General features: G+C 23.3%; 1 protein-coding gene across 6 annotated transcripts in view; it reads right to left on the reverse strand.

Annotated features, from left to right (window-relative positions):
- Positions 1-16,839, reverse strand: part of LOC122503616 (CUGBP Elav-like family member 2) — a 261,334-nt gene that overhangs the window by 77,618 nt on the left and 166,877 nt on the right. The window contains exon 1 of one of the 6 annotated variants that reach the window (XM_043614236.1): positions 9,652-10,280. The exons of the other annotated variants lie outside the window; for them this stretch is intronic. Within the exon in view, the coding sequence (XP_043470171.1) occupies positions 9,652-9,766 (115 nt within the window). The 5' untranslated portion in view covers positions 9,767-10,280. Of the gene's footprint in view, positions 1-9,651; positions 10,281-16,839 lie in introns of those variants that run through there. 6 annotated transcript variants of the gene reach the window in all.

The following is a 16,839-nucleotide window of genomic DNA, read 5'->3' on the forward strand; positions in this document are numbered from 1 at the left end:
AACAAACTTTTTTTTAAACTAAAAATTAAAACAAATAAATATATTCTAAAGTAAAACTAAAAAATGTTGTTCAACAAGAAAAAACAAACAAATAATTTTTAAATAAAAATTCAAATAAAGATTATTTATTATTGAACGAAATAAAACAAATATTGTTTAGGAAAAATTAATGCAAATATTTTCAAGAAAAAATTAAAGCAAAAAATAATTTTTTAAATGAAAATAAAAATTTTGTTTAACAAAAGAAACAAAAAAACTTTCAACAAAAAGAAATACAAGAGAAAAAATGTTTAACAGAAAAGAACGGACAAATATTGTGTTTTAAACATAAATTAAATAAACAATTATTTTTTAAGAAAAACAAAAATTTTTGTTTAACAAGAAAGAACTGACAAATATTCTTTTTAACAAAATTAAAAAATCTTGTTTAAAAAGAAAGAATAAAAAAATATTATTTTAAATAAAAATTCAAACAAAATATATTTTTCCATAAACAATTAAGAACAAACAAATATTTTTTTAACAAAAATGGAATTTGTTAAACAATAATATAACCAATAAGAAAAATTGTTTAACAGAAAAAAACCAATATTATTTAAAACAAATAGCAAACAAATATTTTTTTAATTAAAAAATTAAAACAAAAGAATGTTCCTTTAAACGAAAATAAAAAATTTTGTTTAACAAAAGAAAAAAAATTATTTAAAATAAAATATAACAATAGTTTTGTTTCGTTAAAAAAATATTTATTTGTTTTCATTTTTGTTTAAAAAAAATGTTTATTTTTACTTTTGTTGAAAAAAAATATTTGTTATTATTATTAATTAAATTTTTTTTTGTTTTTATGTCTGTTTAAAAAAATATTTGTTCTTTTTTAGTTTAAAAATATTTAGTTCTCTTTAAAAATAATTATTTTTGTCAACAAATATTTATTTCTCTTAAAAAATAATTATTTTTGTCTAAAAATATTTAGTTCTCTTTAAAAATAATTATTTATGTCTAAAAATATTTATTATTGTTTTTAAAAAAATCAATTTTTTTTATTTTTTATTTTTTCGAAAAATAATATTTGCACCTCAATTTTTTTTATACACTTTTATTTTGAAATTAATAAATATTTTTATTGTCGGTTATTATTTTTATATTCAATTTTTTTGATTTTAAATTAAAATAAAAAAAAGATGAAAATTTCTGTGGATTAATTATCTAATTAGTTGTGTGTTTTATTTTTTTTTATGACTAATAGAGCGCGAGCTCACGAGAAATGAGAGAGATGGAAAATGTCACGAAATAAAGTTGAAAGGATCAAGGTCGTTATCGGCTTTTGATTAGTGAAATTTAATTGCGCGCGTTGCGTGTGCTCGGATTCAATTAAGAGCATTAAACGCGACATCTGTGCAAACATTGCAGATACGACAACAACACATACACACAAACCTACACTGATGGTTAATTACGATCAAAATAAAAGAAAACAAAAATTTTTCACGTCAAAATTCATACGTTTTTTTTTTTTGATTTTTTATTTATTGCTTTTCAATTTTCAATTTTATTCCAATTCAATATTATTCATTTTCAGCAATTCCTCGAGTAATTGTTAGAAATCGAAAACAAGCAGAGATACAAAAAATTAAAAATAAAAGAAAAAAAAAGAAAGTTATTAAGTAACTTTTATAAGGGGAATTACTCTTATCGAGGTTCGAGTGTAAAATAGAGTAAAAGTTAAAGTTTTAGATATACTGCAGCTAAGATTATCGAGAAAATTATCGTTTGATAGGAAAATAAAAAAAATTAGCGAGTTTCCACTGTATCGAAGTTCGACTGTAATACAAAGAACTTATCGAGGTTCTACTGTAAAGTAGAAAAAGTATTGCAAGTTGTACGTTACGATGAGTAATTAAAATGTGACAGTAAAATACAAAAGTTAGTGAGTTTTCACTATATCGAGGTTTGACTGTAATATAAAGAATTCTCGAAACTCAATGTAAAATACAGTAGAATCTTATTTATACTGATTTTAGAGCGTTTAAAGTAAAAATAAAAAATCAACATAGTTGTGACTGTAAAATATATAATTTTTCAAGCTCCACTGTATCGAAATTTGACTGTAAAATAAATATTTTTCAAGGTTCGACTCTATCGAGATTTGAGTGTAAAATAAATGATTTTCAAGGTTCTACTCTGTCGAGGTTTGACAATAAAATAGATAATTTCTATCGTTCCACTCTATCGAGGTTTGACTGTAAAATAAATATTTATTCTAATTCTAATTATTATTATTATTTCACAATATTTCACACTTTGTTTATATTAAGTCAGGGAAAAAATGTTCTTCTAACTCCTCACGTACACACATTTTTTATTTGAAATATTTTTTTTTTTTGAGGGCGCAGAGAGCGGTAAAAGATGAAATATTCATGAAATATAATATCCTCTTTTTGATGCGCATTGTCTCACTCACAAAAGGATGCAGACAAGCATTGCTGATGCACTTATGTGCATAGTTAAATTCTCTATCCATCTCTCTCACTCTCTCTCGCTTTTTTTTCTCTTTTCGTATAATATAATCCCACCGACAGAGGATAGTAAATCTTGTTCGCGCCAGCGATTATGTCAATTATAGAAGGAAGCGAACAAAATTTTTAAACATAATATAACAATTATCTAATAATATTCCACAATTATTTGTCATAAAGGAAAAACAGGAATTTTTTTTTCCAATATGAAAAGAAAACAATTTTAATTCTTCGAGAGTAAAATAATAATTTATCAATTTTTTTTTCTTTGTATATGAAAATTTAATTTTTTAAAAAATTTTTTCGATAAATTTCTAAGTGAGAATTCAATTTATTTTCATAAATAATGAAATTCCATCGAAGAATTTCAATTATTTTTAATATTATTTTAAATTGATTATTTAAAAAATTCAATTATTTTCAAAAATAAAATTTTCCATAAGAATTCAATTATTTAAAATAAAATTTTCGTAATATTTATTATATTTCGAAAAAATTATTTATTTAGAATAATGTTTATGAAATTCTTATGAAGAATTCAATTATTTTTAAAAACAATAAAATTTTTCATAGAAATTCAATTTTTTTTAAACATTTTAATAAAATTTTTCAAAATAATTCAATTATTTTCATAAATAATCAAAATTCTTCTCAAGAATTCAATTATTTTCATAAAATAATCAAATTATTCTCAAGAATTTAATTATTTTTGAAAATTTTAATAAAATTCTTTGCAACTATTCAATTATTTTCATAAATAATAATAAAATTCATCGCAGGATTTCAATTATTTTTAATACAATAATTGTACAGGAATTGCTCAAAAAATGTAATTATTCTTAAAAAATTTAATTTCAATTCTTCGAAAAAATCAATTATTTAAAAAAACGTTTATTTCAAATTCTTTGGAAGAATTCAATTATTGACAAGAATATTAAAATTTTTCACAGAAATTCAATTATTTTAATAAAATTGTTCGAAATAATTTAATTATTTTAAATACAATTTTAATTATTTTTTTTTAAATAATTCAATTATTCTTTTCGATTTTAATAAAATTCTTCCTTAGAATTCAATTATTTACACAAATAATTTTTCGAAAGAATTCAATTATTAAAGAGAAATAAAAATATTATTCCCAAAAATTCAATTATTTTGAGGCATTTTAATAAAATTCTTTGCAAAATTCAATTATTTTTAAAAGTAATAGATTTTTTCTTGGAAATTCAATTATTTTAAAAAATTCTAATAAAATCGTTGACAAGAAATTAAATTTTTTTTTTAAAAATAACAAAATTTTTCACAGAAATTTAATTCTATTTAAACATTTTAATAAAATTTTTCGCAATAATTCAATTATTTTAATAAATAATAAAATTCTTCTTAGGAATATTCAATTATTTTTAAAAATTTTAATAAAATTCATTGCTATTATTCAATTACTTTCATAAATAATAAAATTCATCGCAGGATTTCAATTATTTTTAATACAATTTTACAAAAGAATTGCTAAAAAAATGTTATTATTCTTAAAAAATTTAATTTCAATTCTTCGAAAAAATCAATTATTTAAAAAAACTTTTTTAAAAATTCTTTTGAAAAATTTAATTATTTACAAAAATATTTTAATTTTTCACAAGAATTCAATTATTTTCAAGTATTTTAATAAAATTTTTCGAAAAAAACAATTATTTTAAATACAATTTTAATTAAATTTTTTTTGAAATAATATTCAATTATTCTTTTCGATTTTAATGAAATTCTTCCGAAGAATTCAATTATTTACATAAATAATTCTTCGAAAGAATTCAATTTTGTCGATAAATAACAAAATTATTCTTGAAAATTCAATTATTTTGAGGCATTTTAATAAAATTATTCGCGAAATTAAATCATTTTCATAAATAACAATATTCATTACAAGAATTAAATTATTTTTAAAAGCATTAAATTTTTATATTTGGAAATTCAATTGCTCTAAAAAGTTTTAATAATATCGTTCGCAAGAATTCAATTATTTTTATAAATAATAAAATGCTTTTTAGGAATTCAATTATTTTCAAAAAAAATTTAATAAAATACCTCACAGACATTCAATTATTCCCAAAAATTTTAATATAGAATTCTTTGTAAAATTTAATTATATTTTTAAAAACTTTTCCCAATTCAATGATTTTCAATATCTATACTATTTTCATAAAATTCCCAAACAGAATACAATTATTCAAAAAAAAATTTTGTTTAATCCTGGGTAAGAATTATGATCCCCAAGTTTTGAACGTTCAAATGAACAAAATATTTTTTATTGAAGATATTTTAATAAATTACTTATCACAAACAAATTTAAAAACTGAAATATTTACGTTTAGAAACTCAGTAATTAATTTTTTGGATAGTAATGCAAAATAATTGCAATAAAAATTTAATTTGGAGAAGAAATAAATAAATTTCGTTCATTTGAACGTTCAGAACTTTAGGTTCTTTAAGAATTCAATTTTTTTATTAGTATTAAAAATTTCTCAGGAATTCAATTATTTAAATTAGATAATTTACATAAAATTAGTCGAAAGAAATCAATTATTTAAAAAATCTTTATAAAATTTTTCGCAAGAATTAAATAATTTTTATAAATATATTAAAATTCTTTGATGAATAATAAAATTCGTTGCAGGAATTCAATTTTTATTAGCATTATGATATAAGAAAGAAGTAAATATTTTTGATGAAAATTAAGAAAAAGTCAGGAAAATAAAAAATATAGAATGAAATTTTTGTCAGTTTTGCGAAGTGTCTAAAACGAGATTTTTTGGTCGTCAAGTTTAATTCTTCAATAGCTACTTTTTTACTACTTTTTTTTAGTTTGAAAGCTACTTTTTTCTACTTTGTTAAAATTAATTATCGAGTGCGAAGTCTGTGTATATATTAATTTTTTCCTTATAATATCGTAATAATGTATATTAATTTGTATATTATACTGCATATTATATAGTATATTTTTTAAATTGTACTGTATATTATTTTTTACATTGTACATTGTTTTGCATATTATACTGCATATTGTATTGGTTTAGTTTTTATATTGTACTATGTATTATTTTTTATATTGTATAATTTTTTTGTATAATTTTTTTGTACATTTTTGTATATTTTTGTATATCATACTGTATTTATTATATATCGTACATTATATTTTATTCTATACATTGAATATTTATAGCGTATGTTATAAATGAAACATACATTATGTAAATTATAAATCACTAAAACCGGTCAAATATTGTATTATTGGAATAATTGGACAAAAATAAAAAGAAAAAGAAAAAAAAATTGGCAAATAAATTATGTACAGTATGAAGCATTATAAAATTAAAAATTAATACAGAAAATGGTGAATGACGATTGTTGAATTGTTGTCAGTGATGGTCTCAGTGCAATGTCAATGTATAAACTATAAACAAGTTCCCTTTTGAATAAATCAATCAATAGTAGAATTGGAATAATTTGTACATACATATATATAGCCCCTAATGGCAAGTTTTGAAATATTGAGGAGAGCCCGAACATGTGACGGATATGCTAAGAGATGCCTTTTATTTTATTAATAGAGATGGCTCAGTCGGCACGTAATGCGCATGTATATTTATGTCAGTACCTACGTACTTATTCATTCTCTTCGATGACTTGCTATCCGTTCTGACTATTCATATATACATATAGGTATATATATATATATATATATATATATATATATATATATATATATATATATATATATATGCTATATATACAAAATATATTCAGTATATTATATCTATATACATATATCGAAATATATATGTTTATATCTGTATATTTGCCTCGGCGAGAGATCGATGCAGTGTCACCTTTTGCGCTTAACGATAATCCAATTTGTATTCACCACAAACAACTCTTAATGCAATTAAATTAATTTTGTTCCTCAATATATATATATACACACACGTGTACAATAAACCCTCGATAATCGGTACTCTAATCCTAATTTATTTTTTTTCCCCTTTTTTTCATTTCTTTGAAAGAAGTTAATCATTGGAAATTGAACTAGTTTTGTTGAATTAAAATAAATTGAATTAAAATGAAAGAAAATGAATAGTACAGTGAAACCTCTATATTAGTGAGACAAGTTAACCTTCGATAATCGATTACTTTAATCATAATCATAATTTTCCCCTTTTTTTCGTTTCTTTGAAAGAAATAATCATTGAACATTGAATTAGTGTTTTTGACCTAAAATAAATTGAATTTAAATAAAAGAAAATTAATAATACAGTGAAACCTCTAAAACCTTCGATAATCGGTACTTTAATCATAATCATAATTTCCCCCTTTTTTTATTTCTTTGAAAGAAATAATCATTCAAAATTGAACTAGTCTTCTTGAACTAAAATAAATTGAATTTAAATAAAAGAAAAAGAATAATACAGTAAAAACCTCTATTAATGAGACAGGTAAACTCTCTATAATCGGTACTCTAATCATAATTTTTGTTTCCTTACTTTACATTTCTTTGAAAGAAATAATCATTGAAAATTGAACTATATAGTTTTCTTGAACTAAAATAAATTGTATTAAAAAGAAAGAAAAAGAATAATACAGTAAAACCTCTATTAGTGAGACAGGTAATGAGTAAAACAATAGTTTTCAAATATAGAAAACTTTAAATTAAACTATATATATGATGTTCGTTATTTTTGGATTTCAATAATTAATATAAAGCTGTTTTTTGTTGTTGTTCAATAATCCACATTTTTTATTTATTTAAAAAAGCGAAGCTTTTCATCCATACACGATGGACCTCATCAGGCATTTCATTCAATTTGTGGATTACTTCCTTCACATACATATTTTATACATCTCAAACATAAAAATTAGAAATAAAAACAGAAAAATACATTATGTTTTGTTTTGAGATGAGCGTTTGAAATTTCAAACTCAGAGCCATGGTTGAACGTTGTAAAATCAAGACAAATATAAACCATGTGCCCTTTATGATAAACGAAAAAAGACAGAAAAGAAGTTTAAATTAAACTATTGAAAATTGAAACTAAAGTGATAAAAAATTACTGACTAAAAACAAATGAAAAAAATTGTTAAAATACAAAAATATTAATATCAAGAATCATAAGAAGTGATACAGTAAAACCTCTCGTAATGCGACTCGAAAAATTATTCGCTAAGATTGTAAAATAACCTTAAATTGCATGAAAAGCAAACTATTCTTCGCTTTCCTACCAAAAAAGAGACTAAAATATTTAAAAGAATAATAATTAAGTGCTTTACAGTAAAACCTCTCGAATTGAGACAAAAGAACATCATTCGCCGAGATTGTAAAATTACCTTTAATTGCATAACTAGCAAACTATTCTCAGTTTCAAACCAAACATTCAATAGAATATTAATATGAAGAAAAATAAAGAGTGATGCAGTAAAACCTCTCGAAATGAGACAGGGAAAAATTACTTCTTAAAATTGTAAAATTACCTTAAGTTGCATAACGAGCAATGTATTCTTAGTTTCATACGAAAAATACGTTAAAATATTAAATATAAGAATTCTAAAAGCACTATACAGTAAAACCTCTCGAATTGAGACAAGCGAAAAACACTCGCCAAGACTGTAAAATTACCTTTAATTGCAAAAATTATCAAAATACTTCCAGTTTTATATGAAAAATACACAAAAATATAAATATTAAGAATAATAAAAAGTGATACAGTAAAACCTCTCGTAATGGGACTCGAAAAATTATTCCCTAAGATTGTAAAATTACCTTTAATTGAATAATCAGCAAACTATTACTAGTTTCGTACCAAAAAAAGAGGCTAAAATATTAGAAAGAATAATATTAAAAGCGCTATACAGTAAAACCTCTAGAATTGAGACAAACAAAAAACACTTGCCAAGACTGTAAAATTACTTTCAATTGCAAAAATTATCAAAATACTTCCAGTTTTATATGAAAAATACATAAAAATATAAATAGTAGGAATAATAAAAAGTGAAATAATAAAAACCTCTCGTAATGGGACTCGAAAAATTATTCCCTAAGATTGTAAAATTACCTTTAATTGCATAACTACGCAGACTATTTTTAGTTTCATACCAAAAATTCACTAGAATATTAATATCAAGAATAAAAAAAGTGATACAGTAAAACCTCTCATAAGGGAACTCGGAAAAATTATTCCCCGAGATTGTAAAATTACCTTAAATTGTATAACTAATAAACTATTCTTCGTTTCATACGAAAATACATATTAAAAAGAATAATATTAAAAGCGCTACAGTGAAACCTCTCGAAGTGAGACAAGCGAAAAACACTCTCCAAGATTGTCAAATTACTATTAATTGCAAAAATTATAAAAATACTACCAGTTTTATATGAAAAACACCCAAAAATATAAATATCAGGAGTAATAAAAAGTGATACAGTAAAACCTCTCGTAATGGGATTCGAAAAATAACTCTAATATTGTAAAATTACTTTAAATTGCATAACGAGCAAAATGGTCCTAGTTTCATATGAAAAATACAGTAAAATATTAAAAAGAAAAATATTAAAAAGGTTACAGTAAAATCTCTCGAAGTGAGACAAGAAAAAAACACTCACCAAGATTGTAAAATGCCCTTTAATTGCAAAATTTATAAAATATTTCCAGTTTCATACCAAAAATTCACTAGAATATTAATGAAATTTTACTTTTACAGTAAAACCTCTCATATTGAGACAGGGTGTAAACTGCCGAATTTTGGGGAGACGATTAGGTACAAAATTAGATACAAAACATTATTACAAAATTACGACTATTATTATATTGTAAGAATATTATTAATATTAATAAAGAGAATAGAAAAACAGTAAAACCTGTAAAAATATTATCGAGGTTCGACTGTACTTAAAATTTCGGGGTGTTATTTCATTTTAATTTCGGTGTTCCTCTTCCAATCGCAATAGACTTGCAAAGAAGTAGAAAAATAAAGAATAAGTACAAAAAAAAAGAAACAAAATAATTTTTCCCTCTTCTCTATAATCGAGGTTCGACTGTATTTCGAAAAAGAAAATTACCCCCTCTCCAAAAAATAAAAAAACAATTACCTGGCACAGAATAAGGAACGGTTTGTGATTGTGGTGCCCAGTAAGCTTGACTTATTGCTGGATATTGACTCGCCGCTGATGCACCCAAAATGTGTCTTTTACTTTTCATCGCCATTATTATTTGACTTTTTTTTTCATGCACTTCACACTTTTGACACTAATTTTTCTCCCCTACTTACACTATTATTATTTTTTTCGTGACACTATTTGGCAACAAAAGAAAATTTTCTTTAAACACTTTTTTTTTTACACAAAATCGTTGTTTCTTCCGTTAAAATAATTTTTCTATTAAATTATTATATAGTTTTTCTTTTCTTGTTTAGAGAAAAGAACACGAATACGAAACCACTTCACATGAAATAATTATTTTCTTACGCAATTTCACCTGCAACTGCGATAATGCTGACAATGGACACGATATTCCTTATCGACACGTTGACAACGTTCGAAAATCCAAGTCATTACGTAAAAATTGTTGGAAAAAAAAGAATTTTCCTTTTATGTATTCTTCTTTTCATGTAGAATGAGAAAAAAAAAATTTTTTTCCAATTTTTTTTGAAAAATACTTATTTGTTTTCTTTGGATTCAAAAAAATTGTTTCTTCTGTACAATGACTTTTTTTTTCTTTTTCCCTTGTTATTTTTTTGCTTTTTGTTGTTATTTTTTTGTCTTTTTGTTGTTATGTTTCACTATTTACTCGATTTTCTTGTTGTGTTGTTGCTATTTTTTTGCTGCTGTGTTTTTTCGTTGCGTTTTTGTTGTTTTATTGTTGCCTTGTTATTTTTTGTTGTCTTGATGTTATTTTTGCTGTTTTGTTGTTTTTTGTTGCCTTATTATTTTTTCTCGTCTTGTTATTATTTTTGCTAATTTTCTTTTTTGTTGCCTTGTTATTTTTGTTGTTACTCTTCGTTATTTTCTTGATCTTTTGTTGTTATTTTTGTCGTCTTATTTTTTATTCTTCGCTGTTTTGTCGCTTTTTTGTTTTCTTGCTGGTATTTTTTGTCCTTTTGTTGTTATTTTTCGTTATTTTCTCGATTTTTTGTTGTCTTCTTGTTATTTTTTGTCGTCTTTTTTTATAGACTCCTAGTTATTTTTTGTTGCTTTTTTCCTGCCTTGTTATTATTTTCTGTTTTGTTGTCTTTTTGTTGCCTTATTATTCTTTTGTCGTTCCAATGTTATTTTTTGTCCATTTATTGTTATTTTTGTTTTTTTTTGTTATTTTCTAGTTCTTTTTATCCTTTTGTTGTTATTTTTGGATATTTTCTCGATTTTCTGTCCTTTTGTTGTTATTTTTCGTTATTTTCTTGATTTTTTGACCTTTTGTTGTTATTTTTTGTTATTTTCTCGATTTTTTGTCCTTTTGTTGTTATTTTTCGTTATTTTCTCGATTTTTCGTCCTTTTGTTGTTATTTTTTGGATAGTTTGTTGTTATTTTTGACAATTTTGTTGTTATCTTCAGATATTTTCCTGTTATTTTCGTCTATTTCCTTGTTATTTCTCGATCATCATTTTTTACAGTCATTATAAAGGAAAAATTTATGCGAAAATAATTTTTTCCTTGACATTGCTTCACAGCACATGTACAACACTTAACGGATGGTGAGCACAACAAAAATTGACTCTAGATTTTTATGAATTTTTTTTGAAACTTTCAGTAATGTTTTCTTGACACTTGGCAGTGAATTTTTATCCAAACTGGAATTATTTTGGTGATAATTAAAAATTGATTATAGCAGACCGAAGAAAAGCACTAACGTTGCAAATTTTCTTGTTATGTTTTGGTCACTTTTTTCTTTTTCTCTGTCAAAATTTTTCCAAGAAAAAAAGAAACACACACTATTCACAATATAACACTATTGCTTCTGAATTTTGTTTTGGAAAAATTTCCCACTTTTCACTATTTTTTTTTGTAATATTTATGCACAAATTTTTGTTGTTCGGGGATCCGAAAAGTGGGCGGTGTTGTTTTTTCCTTTTTGGGGAGAAAAATAATTGTTTTTCTCAGTAAAAAAAAATTGTTTTTGTAAAATACTTGTTTTTTTAGGGGACAAAAATTGTTTCTTGAATACAAAAATTGTTGTCTGAATGAACAAAAATTATTTGGTTAGAAAAATTGTTTGTTTGGTTCCAAAATATTTTTTTGAGTTCACCCTTTTTTTTCCTTAAAATTTGTTTCCAATCCTTATTTTCTTTAATAGAAAAAATTTGTTGTTCTCAAAATTATTGTCTATGCTTTTTTGTTGGCAACACAAAAATTATTATTGCCTCTTTTCCACAAAAAAATTGTCTTTCAAAAAACCGTTTTTTCCCGATAAAAATTACTTTTTGTTTTTACAGAAATAAAAATGCATTTTTTTTGTCGAAAATAAAATATTTTTTCGTAAAATTCTTTTTCAAACCAAAATTGTTGCTTTCGTATAATAAAATTATTTTTCAAAAAAAATATTTTCGAAATCAAATTTGATCAAATTTTCCTTTAAAAAGGAAGATTACTTTTTTGGAACCAAATTTCTTTTCTCTTAAATAAAATTTACTTTTCTAGAAAAAAAATTCGTTTCGTTACCAAAAGTATTTTTTTTCAACAGAACTATTGTTTTTATTTTCGAGAAAAAAAAATTATTTTCCTTTTTCTTTCTTTCTAAATAAAAAAACTTTTTACTTGTAAAAAACGTGTACGTATAAAAAAAACTTGTTTTTTTTTTTTTCTCAAATACAAATTAAAATTGTTTTTTTTTTTAATAGGAAAAAAAGGGGGAAATGTAATAAGAAACACTGCGAGAAGAGGGAAGAAACGCGAACCAAGTCGATAGAAAGACGTTCGTCGCTCGACACTCAACAAGTGAGCACCGGCACTCGACCGCTCGATTCTTCCTCCTCCTCCTCCTCCTTCTCTTCCTCTTCCTCTTCTTCTCTCGCAATTCCCCCCCTCGTCCATGAGGTCACTCTGACTCTGTTTTACTCGTCGGCATTTCTTTCTCTCTATCCCCTCCCCTCGCCCCTCACTCTTTTTGCCTCTTCACCTAGAGGGATGAAGGGGGAGGGAAGGGGAAAATTGCGCCCCACGCGGACTTAGTCGCATGGAAAACAGCTGATCCGTAGAGCGTGAGAGAGAGACGAGCGAGGGAGGGGGGTGTGGAAAGAAGATGAAGAGACAGAAGTGGGGAGGGGGGCGCGCGCACGTGACTCACAATTTTTGAATATATTTTCTCTCTCTCTTTATAGAATAAACAGAAATGCGAATAGTTTTAACTCTCTTTCTCAACAGAAATTCAAATAGTTTTCTCTCTTTCTTAACAGAAATGCAAATCGTTTTCTCTCTTATTATGTTTAGTGTTAGAAAGAGAGAACGATTTGCAAATTTATTGTTTTCTCTCTCTCATATTATTTTTAGTTTTATTAATAAAAAAAAAGGGAGAGAACAATTTGCAAATTATTTTTGGTGTTATTAAAAAAAAAAAAAAAAAAAGAGAGAACAATTTGCAAATCGATTTTTCTCTCTTATTATGTTTAGTGTTCGCAAAAAAAAGAGAGAGCACGATTTATATTTAAATAAATAATCGTAATTAAAATAAATAAAATTTTTAGTAAAAAAAACGCTAAAAAAATTTACTGTGAGCAAGAGTGAGAGAGAACGATTCGCAGTTCTGTTGATATTTTTTTTTTCTCTTCGTCTTCTTATTCACTGGTTTAATCGGAAGAGAACGATTTTTTTTTTATTTTATTTTTTTTCTTGTATTTTTATTGCATAAGATTGAGTAAGAGAGAAAGAGAGAGAGATGAGAATCCGGACATTTGCCAAAAAACGATTTCCATTCATTATTTGGAGTTTGTTGGTCGCGTGCGATTTGGATGAAATAATTTAATTTATACACGATGACAAGCGGGTGAATGACTTTTAATTGACGCGGAATGACTTTTTTTTCGGGATTTTTATTTCTTACTACTCAACTCCCCTCCTTTTTATTCTCTCTTCGCCCCTTCCTTTCCAAAAATATTCATTTGTTATTTTTCTTTTTATTTTTTACACTTTTGGCACAAATAATTTTTTATCCAATTTTTTTTCATTTGCATTAATTTTTTTTGCATTAATAAATAAATTACAATTTTTTTTTTAATATAAATTAAAAATACTTAAATAAATCAAAAATAAAAATAAGTTTTAATAACATTTTTATATTTGTAAGGCAGTGTATTGTTTAAATAATTAAATTTAAATTAATAATAATAAAATAATAAATAAAAGAAATAATTATTAGTATTTAGTATTTATTATTAACAATGAATTAGAATTGTTGTCCACAAAAATAATTTATTATAAACTATTATTATAAATTATTAAGGTGAAAGAAGTTAACAATTGTTTATATAATATAATATATAATTGTTTATAAAAATTGTTTATAATAATAATGATAATAATAATAGTAATAGTAATAATAATGATAGTAATAAGAATAATAACAATAATAATGAGAATAATAATTTAATAAAAATAACAATAATAAATAAAAAGAAAAAAATAGCAAAAAAAAAAAAAAATTGACGGGATTCGATCGTAGGAAGCAATATTCGAAATCAAACAGCTTTTCCTCTTGGCTATTATGTATCTCACAATAAAAACATTTTTTTATACTTTTTGTAATAATAATTATTATAAATTATTATTTTAATTAAAGAAAATGAATTTAATTGTTAACTTCTTTCACCTTTAATATTATTTTAATTGTTACTATGAAATATTGTTAATAATAAATATTATTTTGTTGAAAAAAAAATTTACTATTGACTATAATTAGCAGTAAATAATAATAATAATTAATTATTACTATTACAATAATTATAGTCAGAAATAATTACAGTAAAAATTAATATTTTGTCATTATTGTAAAATGATATTGTGATATAATTTTTTTTCCAAGAAAAATTTCAAATACTTTATTTATTCTCAATTTTCTTTCTGTGTGTTGATGAAAACAAAACAAGAGACGAATGGAGAGTAAATTAAAGGGAAAAACAATAAAACGACGATTTCTTTCGTGGAATTTGAAAATTTATACTTATGAAATCAGCGCGAGACGCATAATAAATGGCATAATTTAAAAGTGTGTTGGTGAGAAAATTTGTTTTTTCCATGGCAGATAAAATATAAAAATTCTAATATGTAATTGTAATTTATATTAATTTTCTTTATATATGTAGAAAATTATTATTATTATTATTTATCGTACTTTTTCTCTCTCTTGAAAATTGAGATAAGATTTTTAGTTTTTGTTTCATCATCGTACCTCGCTGAAAATTTCATGAAACATATTAAAATTATATTTAAAGAACAATGGTCCCAGTGTTGTGAACACGTGAATATGTGGAAAAAATTTCATTGCTTTTTAAATATATTTTAATAATATTTTTAGTGGGACCTAATTATTATTAATAGTGGGTTATTTTGTAATTTATTAGCTTTTTTTATTTTCTTTTTTTTCATTTTATTTTTAATTATTTAATTTTGGTTTATAATTGTTTTACCAATTTTTAGTAAAATAATTAATTACTATTTTTTAAAAAAAATATAAAAATAAATTTTTTTTCTTTCACTTTCTTTTGCATTTTTTTTTTTTTTTTGTTTTGTTATTTTGGAAACTTGACGCAATCGATTATCTGAAGCAAATAATGTATCGAATGCAAAAGATTTGTTTGTAATCACACAATATTATACATATTATTTTGCCTGTTCATTGCTTTTTTTTAAATTGGAAATTATATTTTGAAAAATGAGTAACTAATCCCCTCCTCCCAAAAAAACCCCCCAAAAAAATACTTTTTTCATTAATTACAATAGAACAAAAATTTTTACAAAAAAAAAAAAACAAAAAGTATAAACAAAAAAAATTCTTTTTTCATTAATCACAATAAAATGAAAATTTTTACTAAATAAAAACAAGAATAGAAACAAACAAAAAAAAATTTTTTTTTATTAATTACAATAGAATGAAAATTTTTACCCAAAAATAAAATAAAAATATAAACAAAAAATTTATTTTTTCATTAATTTCAATAGAATAAAAATCTGTGCCCAAAAAGAATAAAAATAAAAAAAAATAAAAAAATAAAAATAACAATACCTAAATATAATAATAAATAATAATAATATAATAACAATAATATATTATAATATTTTTTATAAAAATATAAATAAAAAAAATTCTTTTTTCATTAATTACAACAAAAAGAAAATTTTTACAAAAAAAAAATTATAAAAATAGAAAAATATTCCCATAACCGAAAAGAGAAATTCATTTCTCAAACTAAAAGGAAGTACACACTAGTAACACGTTAATGAAGTCATTAAAAAAAGAAATCCCACAGAGACACATTAGAGTCTAAACTCTAAAAACAAAAACAAAAAATTTGGGAGAATTTTCATTTTTTTTTTTTTTTGGTTTCTTTTTTTAAAGTCAAATCTAAATTGAATGTGTTGAAATTTTGTAGAGGTCAAGGGGTCATCGGTGCCATCGATGTTTTAATGGAATATTCGCAGGCGGTCATTGAAAACGATGCATTATTTATAGGCACACACACACAACATTCAATTCAAGTTTTAAACATTAAAGCGTGTTATCAGTTTAGAAACTTCGGCGAATTTTGCTTCTTTGTTTTATATTTCTTCGATCCTATGTGTATAGGTGTAGACATATAAATAGTCAAATAAACATTTCAGAACGAAATCTAATCAAATTTCTTATTAGGATTCAATTTCATTCGAGAGGTTTATATTTATATAAATAAAATTGGATTCTGAGTAAATGAGAGCAAGGGGAATTTTGTAGCAAAAATAAAATTGTACTACAAATATTGGAAATGCTGTGAAAAGTAGAGGAAAAAAAATAGTACTACAATTGCAAAAAGTACTACAAATTAGATAAAGAATGAATACTGTAAATACTGTATCAGTACTGAGAATAATTTAATAGTACTGAAAATTCTATAACAGTACTGAAAGTACTGAAACTGTACTGAAACTGTACTGAAACTGTACTGAATATTATTGAAAGTATTATAATTGTAATGAAAATACTTTAACATTACTAAAAATAATATATTAATCCTACAAGTACTCTAACAATACTGAAAATACTGAAAACACTTTAACAGTACTGAAATACTATATCAGTACTGAAAGTACTATAATTG

This window comes from Leptopilina heterotoma, unplaced genomic scaffold (assembly GCF_015476425.1).
Source record: "Leptopilina heterotoma isolate Lh14 unplaced genomic scaffold, ASM1547642v1 Lhet_265, whole genome shotgun sequence".
Lineage (NCBI taxonomy): Eukaryota > Metazoa > Arthropoda > Insecta > Hymenoptera > Figitidae > Leptopilina > Leptopilina heterotoma.